Here is a 15,234-nt window from a genome sequence, read left to right as displayed (position 1 = left end):
GTCTCTAGAAGTTTATTATTCAACTTAAGTTTTTGTTTAAAGTGCTCATATTATGCTTTTTTATTTTAGTTTTTGTTGTTTATTGTGTTATATATATTTTTTTGTGCACGTTATAGGTTTACAAAGTGAAAAAGCCCAAAGTCCCCCCCCAAAGGGACTTACCATCTCCAACAGAAAACACTGTTCACAAACTGCTCCAAACAGCTCTGTTGTAGTCCAGCCTTTACTTCAGAGACAAACGTGCGTCACTTTGTAACACACGTTATAATGCTCGCCTAGCTGCTAGCGTGGCACGCCCTCATACTCTGCTTCTGACTGGCTAGCAGTCCTTACCTAGCTACTGCGCATGTGTGACTCCCAACAAAGATGGAACAGAAGTGAGAGGTCTCACTCTGTAGCTAAAACAGAGAGCTCAACACACAGGGTGAAAAGAGGAGCTGCAGCAATGTGCAGTACAACAAATATATGGTGTTTTTTGAAAATTAAACCACGTAAACCTATTCTGATATAACTTCTAAATACAATTATGAACCTGAAAATTAGCATAATATGAGCACTTCAAAGAAAGAAAAGAAAATCCCGATACTGTCGAATCGCAATACTTCTAGAATGGCAATAAATGAAAATCGCAATACAAATCAAATTGGCACCCATGTATCGTGAAAGAATCGAATTGTAAACCATAGCGTATCGTCCCAGCCCTAGTGTTTTACACTGATTTGTCTGTTACTTTACCACAGGGGCACTTCACAGAGTCAGCAAGACGACGCGGCAGGGACCAGCCAAGACGACGAGCAGCCGGGGCCGTCTCGTCGGAAACGGCAGCCGAGCATGTCAGAAAGTATGCCTCTATACATGCTTTGCAAGGAGGATCTGGACAGCATGGACAGAGAGGTAAGCCAACCTGGTGTTGTTTTGCCCTCATAAAATGGAAGGAGGAGAAGGAATAGGCTTAGAAAAATATGATGTTACATGTCTGTTACATGTAGAGCAGAGGTGTCAAACATCCGGCCCGTGGGCCAGATCCGGCCCTCCAAAGGGTCCAATCAGGCCCACTGGACGGCTTTGCAAAGTGTGAAAATTGCAGAGAAGTAATTCATTCCAATGCCAAATTTACCATCTCGGCAAATATCCAAGTTCTTTTTCCCTAAATCTGTAATCTGTAGTTCTGAGTTTTCTCTCGGAATATTACACCTCTCTCCCAGGTCCGTAATATTATTTTTGTTCCTACAGTGGCCTTAGAACACTGTCGTAGCAGAAGTAACCTGCGTTTGCCAACATCAAACTGAGAAGAAACTCTGTGGCAGATAAAAGTTTCTGATCATTCTGGAGGTTTACTGGTCTGGCCCTCTTCAGATCAAGTTAGGGGTATGTGGCCCATGAACTAAAATGAGTTTGACACCCCTGATGTAGAGCCTTTGCCCACAGTGACGGAGATTACAAGGTGGTCTTCAAGAAAAACTGCGAGAGACAGGCACCAACTGTATATACGGTTCCCAAGGCATTTGAATACTCAGCAGTGACTCTTGCGTTGTTTTCCCAGGGTTACATTTCCATTGCAAACCTCACAGCAGGGTCTGCATTGGAGGGCCAAACTGTGCCAGTCCCCACAATCAAACAAGCTTTGTCGATGTCACCCTACGCATCTTGATTTTGCGGACGACTTGCTGTGTTTAGCTGAGTGGATTCGAAGCTCCTGTGCGAAAGAGTCCTCGTCGTTTGGACTTTCACTCCTACTTTCCTGTTCCTAACTTTACCCGACGAGAGTCTTCTGATTAGGGTTGGACATCAATTCTGATTCTTTGAGGGGTGGAGTTAAAACTGGGCACATGCTTATTTCACAGATAAGAAGATTTAAAAAAAAAAAATGTTATTCAATGGTGATTTTCCAGTTTTACAGGGCTTTTTCAATGCAAAATAAAGCCACACTTTAGAGCGCCGCTTACTGCGCTCCATAGCTGCAACACAACAAGCTCCTGGAAGTACGGTGGCAGCCTACAGAAACCAAAACTTGCACCTGTTAAATTTGGAACTGAACTTTCCAAACGATTCCATTAAAAAAAAGAATTCCTTCAGTTTCAATAGGGTCCACGCACCGCCGGTGGAGCTGTATTTATTTAAAAACTTTTACTGCTTACTTACTCCAAAAAAAAAGAAAGAAAGTATTTTACTGGCAAGCCACTGGAAGGCTTTTATTGGTAAGCAGTTGCATGGTGTGTTAAAGGTTAGTGGCTGATCTACTTCATAGTAGGGGTGGGGGGGAAAATCGATACACAGACGCCAAGTATCGATCTTTTATTATGTATGTTGTGGTCAGTTTGTCTGCTTGACAATCCCATTTTGCAGCAATAAACTTAAAGTGAGATGAACAAACTGAGAAATGTATCTTTTTTTTGATAAAACAAGGTTTCCTTTTGGGGACATCATATGAAATTGGGGAAAAATGTGAAGTTTGAAAACAGGTAATAAATTGCAATATAATCGCAGAATATTGCAATATGTTGAAAATCGCAACAATATGGTATCGTGACATAAGTATCGTGATGATATGGTATCGCGAGGCCTCCGGTGATTCCCACCCCTACTTAATAGGATTAAGGGTATGGACGTTTGTGTGTTCGGGCAGCGAGGACTTTCTCGTAAGGTTTTTGTGGCCTCGCTGTATTTTGTGCTGATGTTTCAGGTACTCCTGTACAATTAATCGCAATTTTAATCGCGGGGGCAATATTTGTTAAAGTGACTATATGTAACTTTGAAACTTTTGAAATTTTCCAGCTGATGATCATAAATGACCTGTAACCGCAAACTAAACTAACAGTGAAAAGAACGCTATTTTTGTATCGTTTTTATTAATGCCTCTGCCCGGGTCAGATTTTTCCCCCGCGAAGACGGCGCTACAAAGCACACATTCTGACGGGTCACAGATTTCGGTGTAACCGCCGGAAAAGCCTGTGTTAATGTATCCAGCCAGGTAAAAGGTAGCAGGAGGTTTTAATTGTATTTTAGAAGTTATCTGCTCTAGTTATGGCTGATCCTGGGGCAGGGCCATCACAGAGAAAAAAGGAAATTAAACTAAAAGCTGAAAGTGAAAGACAACGGGCGATAACGCGAGTCACACTCTGCCGGGCTATTAACAGATGGAGACAATTACGGGATTTTAAATGATTCAAAACCGACCCAGAATTGGCCCTCAGGTATGTAAAAAATGTCTATTTTATTCATAAATTAACTTTAGATTGCGCGATATGGTTGTACGTCAGTAGCCCACATTAAATGACGTCCCCCTTCCATTTAGAGCGGACGTGTTAGTCCTTTTACTCTGTGTTTGTGTTGGCCTACTATTTTCTTGTCCCCCCCCCCCCCCGGCACTTGTGTAAAGCGTCCGTGGGTTTCATGAAACGCGCTATATTAATCTAATATAATAAAAAGTTCTTATTACGTCGGTCGCTACAACAATCCCTTAATGCTTTTGGCTCGTTGCCGTACGCAACACATGAAATGCAACGGTGCATCTGTAACGTATTCTCTTATTGTAAATGAATGATTTTCTGTCTGAGCAAAACATTCATCGCAACTTATATGACCTCCCGGTAACGCTAACTCCTTGAAATATTTTAATATTTTTCAATGAAAATGAGAGTAATGATACAAAAATGATCATTCCCTCCAATATCGTGAATCATATCGCAATCACAATTACATATTTTCTTCATATCGTGCAGAGCTAGTTTCAGGTTGACTGCCATCCTGTGCCTGGGTGCACTTTGCCCACTTTTTTGTTTGTTTGTTTGTTGCCATCCTTGGGAGGCCGATGAAGTGATTACTAATGTCTGAGAGCTCTGCACCTCCTGTCTGGATAATACTCTTTAATGGAGTCTGAATTCTTCTAATGCGTCAGCGGGGTGGCGGGGGAGGGGAGAATGTGCAGAGTTGGATCCTTGAGATCTGTCAAGGGCCTCTCAGCGAGTGATTATTCTGAAGAAAGAGCTTTGTGGCTTGCTCACATGGGACATAAAGTAAAGTGTTGGTTAGTGTTGAAAAAAAGAATCTCTTTTCAGGGTTCATCCGTTTTGAAAAAACCTGGAAAAGTTATGGAATTTGAAAAATGCAAATTCCAGGTGGAAACCCAGAAAGTTTTGGAAAAGTCATGGATTTTTTTTTTTTTTTTTTTTTAGCACAGCATATTAATAAATGTATTTCACGTTCTATTCGGGGCGCGATATTACGACTCCCTCTATGAACCCCATCAATTGTCATTCATTTTATTGTTAAAGCTCTGAGGGTAAACTTTAACACAGATTGTTATTCTTATTGTATAATGTCGACTGACATTTTCAGGAATACATAGTCATGGAGATTTGCCAAAAAGTCATGGAAAAGTATTGGTTAAAATGCGTATGAACCCTGTCTTTTTCATAACAATGATAATAATAATAATGGGAATATGTCAGTGGAAAGCTGCATTGGTTGCCACATAGTTATCTAAAAAGTGAACACTATGCAATATTCTGTACTATTGACTATATATACAGTACTGTATATGATTTTAAATCTGATATAGGGCTGCACGATTAATCTAATCGCTATCGCGATGTCACTCTGTGATTACATAACCGCAAGAAATGAGCGATTTTGAGTAAACAAAAAGGTTAACTGTGTGCGGGACACTCTAGTCTCTGTGTGCACTGCAGTCTCCCAACGTTGTAACCGCCTTCACTTTAAGCCCGAGACACACCGAGCCGATAATCGGCCGTCGGACAGTCTGGCGAGGTCAGTGACTCGAGTCTGTTCGGTGTGTTCCGTGCCGTCGTCCGTCCGAGGGGCCGTCGGCCTTCATTTGACATGTATAATCGGCGGAGCGGGCACTGCCGGCAGTCGGACTCAAATGACCCATCTGATTGGTAGAGTGCTAACTCGGAAACGGGGAGCGGAATGAGCGTGACTACAGTCTCTCAAAATCTGACGAAAATCTTAAACTGACCTTTGTCGATCTGAAATGAAGACAGATTCAGCAACTGCACGGCCTATTTCTCACTTAAAATGTTTTCAGAAACACGTTTCGGTGAACTATTTTAGTACAATATGAGATCGTATTCTGAACAAGCCGCCATGACAGTCTGTCTTTGAATTTCCAGAGAAACCAGACCCACGTGACTCGTTCGTCCAATCAGCTGCCGGGTTTCATTTTTGGGCGACAATACAGATTAGCGCCGCCTGCTGTTATGGAGACGTATTATGTCTCGTCGCTTTGGTGTGTTCAGCACTTTTTGGACCAACTCGGGGACACTGATCAGTCCAACTGCCTTTTTCTGCTGAGGGTCGGCCGTCTGGTCGGTGTGTCTGGGTCTTTACTGGCCGTGTTAACAGCAGATGAAGCCACCGTGTCTTAAGAAGCTCGTTGTTTTATTGTTCATTGTTAACGCACTTTCCATTGCCTTTGCTGTCTTTTTTTCCTCTCGCTTTTCTGTCACACGGCTGCTACACTAACTCTCCGACACTGCTCTCGGTCGCTCTTCCTCATTGCTTGACCAATCACTCACTGACGTCACTCAACAACGCACGCACGATGATCGCTCTCACTTAAGGCTGTTTTATGCTTCTGCGTCGAATCGACGGCGTACTCCCGCAGACCCCTCTGCGTCGCCGCGAACCCCCCTCCGAGCCCTCCGCCGTAGCTGGACCTGCACCTCCAAAAATGTGTAACTTCGCGCCGAGGCCACGCAGAACGCATGGACTGTGATTGGTCAACTCGTCCTGTGTGTTGATAGTCGGTGTTTCAAGCAGCCTACTGTACCAACATGCTAGTTCACTGACATAAGCTCTGAAAATAAACTCAGACATATTTTGGTTACAAAGACGGGGTTATTATCCGTTTGTAAAGTGTCTATATGTCAGTAACGTTTTGAAATTAGCACTTCGCCAGCAAGCAGTACTTTGTGGGCAGTTGTGCTAAAGTTTGCTTGCTAACATAACATAAACTGACTGGCTGGCAGACACACACTGAACTTCGAAGCCACACACCCCCTAGCGTTGTGGCGGTGAAACGCACCGCGATGCAAAGCAACCCCCACGCAGAACTCCAGAAGGGAGTTGACGCAGAAGCATAAAACAGCCTTTACGCTACCATCGTAACAACGACCACAAAACATATGACCAGTCAGTCTGTTTAGGCAGTAGCGTTTGGTATGGTCACGCGAGTATCAGTGTATAGGGGTTGCATGCAGACTTAGTATATTTTGTAACCTAATCACTAGTTACTATATTACATCCATCTTTGATGTCATTGTTTATAAGGTCATGCAAAAGGTATTTTCAAAGAGGTTGACCTTGTATTATTTTAATAAAAAATTGTATTTTCTTATGTATTGTTTATTTCATTTGTACTGTCTATTTTGAAAAGATTTTTTTTCGTTATTTCATTTTGTAAAATTTCATTTCTCTTTTGTTATTTAAAAAAGTATTGCACCTGTTTTGTTTATGTATTTCTTTTTCGGCTCGTTTAATTTGTATGTTTAAGTTGAGACATACACATTTCAAATTACATCGCAATCGCAGTATTGTAAATCGCAATATGACTTTTTCTGAAAATCGTGCAGCCCTACTATATATAAAGTACGGTATATGATTTTGATGATTATAGCCACCTTAAAGATGCACAGGTCAATTTTTTTATATTATGTGACCGGCGCTCCGGAAGGATAGCGACACCAAAGATTCTTTTGTACCTTAAAATAATGTTACCAAAATCGTTTCAGTGGTTCATCAACTAACGTAACAGGGTGAACGGCACTTCTGCATTCGCTTTGCGGCCCTCTATAGGCTAAAGCCGCGCTATGCAAGTTTGCCAGATCGGGTAGCGGCTCTGTAGTTCCAATGAGACATAGAATAATGGTAATGCTAACGGTAATGGACAATTCCGCTTCCAACCTGTAGGGGGGACCGAAGAGGAAAAGTGCTTCGGTGTTGCTTTAACAATGGATGAAATGACTGTGTGTAATGTGACCGGCGCTCCGGAAGGATAGCGACACAGCTTATTTGTACTCCGAACGAGTAGATTATTAATAACATTGTTACATAAGCAGTACACAACGTGTCTTAAACCAGCTTTCCTCACTCACTTATAGTGCCTAACTGTGTAGCTGCTTATTCTGGCTCTCTGATGGGTTACACTGTATGTCAGTCTACCTGCATCACCCAATACCTTGACAGGCGGGAAGGGGGGGGGGGCTGCAGCCTTATTATGAAGCCCACTGCTTTTCTTAATCACGTCGACGGTGTTTGTGTAATTACTCTCACTGCGAGGGGGGGGGGCACTCCAGCTTTAAACCTTTAGATTAAACATATCTTATAATTCATGCAAGGAAACCGTACTTTATTGAGTAGAAAATAATTGAATGATCTGGATGTCAGTGTGATTGGTCATGCCTTAAATGACAAACTTACTCCCGTTACCGGGAAGCAAAACAGCCTGCCACGGTTGTTAACTCAATTAAATTCTAAAGTAACTTTGTAGCTGCAGGCGACGGCTCAGTCTGAGAACTGCTGTGCCATGCCTTACTGTAAATAGACTTTCCCCCGCACACTCACGTGTATGTGTTTTGAAGGAAATGCATGGCTGCATTCATTATCCTCTAAAGCATTACCGACCTACAATATTGCCAAATCCAACAGCTATTTAACATTTCTCTTTTCATTTTGTATCCATATCTCAAAGCTCTGAAGATGCTGTAGGATAAAATCGCTTTTTGGTGTTTGAGGAAGAAGCTAAGACATACTACTACTGCATATTGATTTTACATATATATGTTGACTTATAAATTAGAGAATATTCGTTTAGGCCGGCCAGCTTTTGCAGACTGACACTTCCTCCTTTCAATCCTTTGCAATCCCTTCTTTACAGTTTTGCTTGTGCGTTTTTGGTTTTGGAACCAGACAGAGGAGTTGAGTGTAAATTGTACTAACAGTATTAACAGTAAATTGCTGACTTTAAGAAAATCGAATTAAAAGAAAATAAATAAGAGTATTTCTTTCTGATAAATGCCACGAAAACGTGTCATGGAATTTGAACCCAGTGATCTTCCCCTTTTCTCAGCTGGAGATGTAACAGTCATCCATCCTAAAGGTAATTGTTCCTGGTGCTGCTCCATTTGTCCTTTCATATACAGCAGCTACGGCAAAAGCAGGACATATTTTCAAAGATCACGTCTGTGTTTGTGCCTATTAGACATTGTGGTGACTGCAGCAGGAAGCAAGCTGGAAATTGTGATTCTATTATTAATCTGGAAATGGTACATTATGTCAGCGGTTGGGTCAGGCCCTTTGTATGATTGTGTCTGAGCTGGAAGGGTTAGATTGGTTGGACTGACAAATGTTGTCTCTGTCCCCTTTTATTTGATCATATGGTGGTCAACATTGTTGACCGCATAGATAAATGTTATGTGTTCGGTTTTTCATCAGAGAGGATCTTGAGCAGATGTTAATGGATATGGATTTATAATGGATCTCAAATGGATTTGTCCCCACTTAAATGTGTGACGTGTATATTATAGAGACAAGCTCTATCTGCCCTCATCACTCGGTATTAGGGCTGTCAAAATAACACGTTAATTTCGATTAATTAATCTGAGAAAAAACAACGCGTTAAAAAAAATAACGCAGATTAATCCATTCCATATTGACTTTTGACCCGGAGCCGTTCTAGCCACCATTGGACTGTAAAATGAAGGAGGGAGACGAGAATGTTCTGCCTGGATCATTAATTGGAACATTTACTTGTAAAAATCTTCTTCCTGCCAACCCTGGCTAACGAAATCTGGTGCCACTGATATGTCTGGGCTTCTCTCTGATGTTCTGAAGACGATACAGGCAACACAAACACCGCTGCACGTGATGCTAGTTAACACAATACTCGACAGCAGCTAACGTTAGCCTACCGCTAGCTAGTAGCTGGATTAAACACGGTTACAATGCTGACAGCTAACGCTAAACGGTGTAAAGTGTGACTGTGTTTCACTGTAGAGGATTCAACACCGGGATGTAACAATCTGCAGCTGCCGTCGGAGAAACAACACAGACGGTGCGTTCAATGAAACTGGTAAACTACAGCCTTGTGGTGCATTTGAAGTTATTGTAAATGTCCTTTTCCCATCTGGTAGTTGTTTTTGTCGTTCAACAGCAATTTACTAGTGAAATAAGTTATTGTTATTGTTATACATTATTATTAAATCATTTAATTTTGACCATATGGCCTTAGCAATAAACAAGCCGTTCTTTAATGTCACCAACATTTTTCTTTTTTTACTTTCTTAAAAAGTATCGGTTCAGGCACCGTTAATGATGTATGCGATTAATTTTGATTAATTAATCACAGAATATGTAATTAATTAGATTACATGTTTTAATTGATTGACAGTCCTACTCTGTATAGAAATTGTCAGAACTACTGCATTATCATTCATCTCATCTCAAAACCACAAAGGTCTACCCTTTTAGCGCTAAAGCATGGTGCTTTCATGTTTCTGTTAATCAATACTGTTGTGGATTTAGACATTGCCATGGTAGCATGGATTTGACATTAACTTTCAATTTTAATTAAATCCCAACCTCTTGCTAATGCCGCACCACGATGGTTGAAGATGTAGTTGGTTAATGAGGTGTAGAGTGCTCACACCGACCATTGTTCCCCAAACACCAGCAGCACTTATTGTGCAAATGTGACATTTAGAATGCTTGGGTATTAAGCGATTGTAGTTCACCAGGTGAGCGGAGAAGATTTGATCATGTTTTGTCCGATCTGGTTGTATCTCGGCCTGTCTGACTGATATCGCTTCTTGGATGTCCACACACCATCTGAAACGCAACCTTGACAAGACTGAGCTCCTTTTCCTTCCAGGAAAAGGCTCTCCTACCCAGGACCTGACTATAACAATTGACAACTCTGTGGTAGTCCCAACCCAGACTGCTAGAAACCTGGGTGTGACACTTGACGACCAACTAACCTTCACTGCCAACATCGCTGCAACTACCCAATCGTGTAGATAGATGCTGCATAACATCAGAAGGATACGTCCCCTTCTAACGCAGAAGGCGGCTCAGGTTCTGGTTCAGGCTCTAGTCATCTCACAACTTGTCTTCAACCTCCCCAAGTTCTCTCACACTACACCGCTCCTCCGCTCTCTTCACTGGTTACTAATTACTGCCCGCATCGGCTTCAAGACACTAGTACTTGCATACAGGGCCACGAACGGATCAGCCCCAGCATACATCCAGGACATGGTCAAACCCTAAACCCCAACCCGCCCGCTCCGTTCTGCATCAGCCAACCTGCTTGGTGCCCCCTCACAGCAAGGGAGAACTAATCACTCAACGAAATCCCGACTGTTTGCTCCTAAATGGTGGAATGAGCTCCCTATTGACATCAGGATTGCCGAAAACCTGTGTGTCTTCCGCCGAAGGCTAAAAACGCATCTCTTTCGACTACACCTCGGATAATGAAGGGGGGGAAAAAAATGTATATATATATATATATATATAAAGCCTTTAGGGGCCTTTTATAAGGCGAAGCCTGTGTGTAATAGAACATGGTTCATAAATTTGGGATTTTGTGAGGATTTTCTGTCATGATTTGGAGGTAGTACTATTTACTTCTTGCAAGCACAACTAAATCCTTGTTCCAACACATGTAGTGCTGTAGAAAGTTAAAGAAATGGACTGAAAGAAAGGGTAAATGCACTGTATTTCAAATGTCACCCTCCTTGGACTGCCTTAGCTAAAGGGCAGTCTTTGACGTTCTTAAACACTCTAGATCTTCAGGGCAAAGGGAAAGTCCCAGTCTTAATTGGCTGGAGCAAAGTACACATCTGAGGCAGGTAGACAGCCTTACATTTAAATGTCACCAATGGTTAGATGCTGGTCAATTTACCTGGAGCAACATGCGCAGAGATGCCCAGCGAAGAATCACGGTACTGTACAAACTGGGTGACCTTTCTTTGAAATTGCTTATCCCTTGCTGGCTGTGTGATGACTGGGACTGGCTGCATTTTCTTTTATCTACTGCTTTCAGTTACACCATAACACGCCACATGGAATTTCAGTCCGTTGTAAGATTCTATTAGTCAGGGAAGGTTGCCCCATGTAGTAGTATGCACTGGGACTGCTCAATTTTTCGTTTGAGACAAATTAGAATTATTGCATAATTAATTAAAATGTATTTGAATGCGACACATGCAGCCTAATCCTAAAATACATTTTAGAATTACCTTAAATGACAAGCTAACTTTACTATAAGGCAGCTGCATGTTATGAAGTTGGCACAGAACATTACCTTTTTATTTATTACCAATTTTTTCCATCCATGATTTTGAATTTAAGTTGCTGCCCCACATGGCTACTCAAATAGTATGTCGTAATGATTATACTTGTCTCGCATTGCCAGACCTTCCTACACAGCGCTGCGGAGGAGGGTCTGGCGAGTCCACACAGCATCCTGGGATGGGAGAAAATGTGCTCTGGTTTATTGCCATTTCTTAAAACCAATCACAATCATCTTGGGCGGCGCTAAGAGTCGCACGGAGCAACGGCGCCTCTGCAAAATAACCTCGGGAAGGAACTTGTTTTGATGGAACGTGTACGTTCAAACGTTGTTTTAGTCGTGCAACAGAAAACTCTAAACAGATAGTCTAGCTAGCTGTCTGGAATTACCCTGTAGAGATCTGAGAAAAGGTTAACCGTAGTCCTCATAAATCGACCGGAGTTTAAAAGGTAAGCACAAAGAAAGCCCATGGTAATGGATATCCGGCCTAAATGAGTGAAATCCGGAGGAATTTCCGTTGGCAATCCGGGAAGTGGAACGTCGTGGATATAGACGATGATTATACTGTCAGCCCGGCTAACTAGTTTTCTCCATTTAGCGTTAAGGAACAGAACAATAGCCTAGTTTGCAGATAGGGCAACATGGCATTGAATTGGACAGACATGCAAACAGTCTACTTAACCTTACCATACCTTAGCTATACAGAAGTTGAAATGCACAAGACACCTGATCACTGTGATGTAGACTAGAGACTCAGCCATATAGTCAGGAAACAAAAACAAAAGAGCAGATAGCTCCAGACTGTGGTGATTGTAGCCAATACATTGTAGCAACTCTTGCAGAAAAAAACTGCCTTATGAAGCTTTAATGAAAACTTCTTTTAGAAGTGAACCATGTAAGATTAACATCTGTACCTCTCTTCCCAGTTATATCAAAATGCCACACAGATACTCTTTCAGTTTGACCTCAGATGATCTATGATGAGTCTTATCCCTTACTTAAAAGACAACATTGCCTGGAGTGCCCTGCAGATCACCGGTTAGCAAAGCGCATAGCATTAAGGCTGAGTACTTACCGCAGCAGCCTGGGTCCCAGTCTGGCTCAGGGCCCTTTGCCGAATGTCTTCCCCCCTCTCTCCCCTTTCCTCTCTGTCACTATCTAAATAAAGCATAAAATGCCCAAAAAACATATCTAAAAAAGGCAACATTACCTTGGTAGGGGTGGTGGGTAAACGGTTTTCGTCACTGCCTCCGGTGTTCTGCCACAACAGGGATCTTGCAATACTGTCATTACTGCAATAAACTGGTTTCAGTGCGCACGCATGCACACATATTTTTGGTTTTAGCACACACACAAGGGATATCTACTTGCCCCAACTTACAGTTACATCAGATAAAGCATTCAAGATAAAACATTGAGACGAAAAATGTTCTTTTCAAACTCTTTCTTCATGTGGGTAAAGATACAAAAGGTTATCTCAGCTTTCGGTTTCTTCAAAGATGTAATTCTCAGTATGGCTGGTATATTTGTGTTGAATCACAAATGATGTGGCGCCTTTATTTCACTTTGAAATAATGAAACGGCCGTAAACGTGAAAAGGAAATAGCCTTTTTGCCAAATATTCTTTATTCCTCAGATCCAGGTTGCTCTGTAACACAGTTCACTCACAATTCATAACAACAGCGTGGCTGTTACTACTAACTCTGTGAATTGATCATGTTACTTTTACTAATTAACCTACATTATGGGGCAGTCTACTCCTCCCAAAACACACATTCCTATTTTTAAATATTTGTTTCTTTCTTAAGATAGGTTCCCTTACATTGCCAATATAGTGAGGTAGAATTGTGTTTTAAATTGAGTATCCCTTTTAATCTTGTAACATGGCTATAATATTGACACCACAAAAATTCTCCCTTTGTACTTGCTTTTAACTTGAGCACCAATGGACGTGTAGACACAAATCTAAAACCTATTGTACACAGTGTTTAAGACGGCTCAGAAATAATTTAAAACAAAAAAACAAAAATTAGACAACTAGACCACCAATCAGCAAGATGTATGGTGAATGTATAGATTTACCTGTAATTCTGCCAGTTCCTGGAAGAGTAATATCAGTGGTAGTCAGGAGACAATGATAGTTATATCACTGTAAATTCACATCTTTGCTTGTGATGTTTGCATATTAAAAAAGAAAGAAAACTACAATCTGCCATTGTCTGATTCAGTGTTAACAAAATCTGTCCAAAGTCAAATATTCTCCTTTTAGCTCTATTTTGGTCTCCACCAACGCCTGAGGCAGATTAAACTTTACCTTGTGGGCCGTTTTTAACAATGTCCCACTTCTGGGATTGTTGTCATTCTGACAAAAATTTGGCGGATGTCTTTCTTTTCGGATGTCCATTTTCTGATGTCCCGTTACCTTCCTCTTTCTTTGTGTTGTCATTTTAAACTCTGGTCGATTTATGAGGACTATATGAGACTATCTAATTCAGTTCAATTTATCTGTCCAATCTGAGTTTTCCGTTGCACTACTAAAACGACCTTTGAACGTACACTTGTTCCACCAAAACATGTTCCTTCCCGAGGCTATTTCGCCGAGACACTCTGCTTGGCGGTTAGCACGGCCAAGACAATTTTGATTGGTTTACAGAAATGCCAATAAACCAGAGCATGGTTTTCTCCCATCCCGGAATGCTGTGTGGACTCGCCAGACCTTCCTCCGTCGTGCTGTGGAGGAAGGTCTGGCAATGCGAGACTACGTAGGTGATAATTCTGTATGTTGTATTTGTGCAAGCGGCTCCTTTCATGTTACAGTCATTTGACCCATTGTTCATACAATAATATTGCCAAGGGCAGCATTATAACATAAGGGCATCCAACTATACAAATGCAACACAAAGAACAGTATGATTTCAGCAAGCACTCACTTGTTTCAGTGTTCAGACAGGGCTGTCTGCTCTCCATCTTGATTTGTTGTGTTGTCATAACTCCCCCAATGAACCATCTACTAAAAAGTAAAAAAACAAAAAAAGCCGTTCTGAAGAAAGGGACAATAGACCTTTTCATGGCAGACATTTTGACTTGTCATAGAAGGAAGAGCAAATGTGATACACATTTTGTAAATGATGGTTCAGTTCCATTAAGTATCCCATGGAGCTCAGCCAGAGATATGGATTGTCTTCGCTCTCCATTACTTATTCCCTGCCTGTAGGCTTCATGAATCAAGATATGTTATATAACTAAGATTATACTATTTGTTTTGTACACAGCAATCCAAAATCAAGTTCTTTTCCCCATTTCACTTTTAAACACATTTTTAGCAGTTGTAACGCAAGTCACCATATTTATAGAGCCCATTGTGAAATCAGCTTTATTAAAAAGAACTGCCTTCATTTCTGTAGGACAGTGGATTTATCAACACCTGTTCTGGCTGAAAATGGAATGAGTTCCTGGTGAGGCTACATGATTTAATGAGTTGTGAATGATTATTATGGATGAGTAAGATGGAGATTTAGACACAGGTCAGTGTTGGTGGACACCTGTGATGCCATAGGGGCCCTGGGAGACGAGGCTGATTAAGCCCAGGGATCATAGAAGATATTGCGCATTCATCAGTCACATTGATCTCAGCTCTCCCTCTGCCTTTAAATATTGATCTCCCACATCCCTGACGAGATATAATCTTTTGAAGTTACTGGGGAGGAAAAGCTTCTGCTTGATAGAGGCACATTAGAGGACATTTTCTACATTATTATGTAGGGCTGCACCTAACAATTATTTTGATTGTCAATTACACTGTCGATTATTTTCTTGATTAATCAATTACTTGTTTGGTCTATAAAATGTCAGAAAAGGGTGTGAAAAATGTCTATCAGTGTTTGCCAAAGCCCAAGATGACGTCCTCAAAGATGTTCACTCTC

The 15,234-nt window shown here is 41.4% G+C and overlaps 2 protein-coding genes across 3 annotated transcripts in view; one reads left to right on the top strand and one right to left on the bottom strand.

Moving 5' to 3' along the window:
* adck5 (aarF domain containing kinase 5) overlaps positions 1-12,591 on the bottom strand; it is a 57,410-nt gene extending 44,819 nt beyond the window's left edge. Inside the window, exon 1 of the mRNA XM_078267410.1 lies at positions 12,522-12,591. The gene's annotated coding sequence lies outside the window, so the exon portion shown is untranslated. The remainder of the gene's footprint in view (positions 1-12,521) is intronic.
* The window catches only part of ctdp1 (CTD (carboxy-terminal domain, RNA polymerase II, polypeptide A) phosphatase, subunit 1), a 99,201-nt gene that overhangs the window by 26,525 nt on the left and 57,442 nt on the right, over positions 1-15,234 (top strand). For both annotated transcript variants that reach the window (XM_078267407.1, XM_078267408.1), the window contains exon 12: positions 741-894. In XM_078267407.1, the coding sequence (XP_078123533.1) occupies positions 741-894 (154 nt within the window). The remainder of the gene's footprint in view (positions 1-740; positions 895-15,234) is intronic.

This window comes from Sander vitreus, chromosome 14 (assembly GCF_031162955.1).
Source record: "Sander vitreus isolate 19-12246 chromosome 14, sanVit1, whole genome shotgun sequence".
In the NCBI taxonomy this organism is placed as follows: domain Eukaryota; kingdom Metazoa; phylum Chordata; class Actinopteri; order Perciformes; family Percidae; genus Sander; species Sander vitreus.
This window is presented reverse-complemented; position numbering and strand designations above follow the sequence as displayed.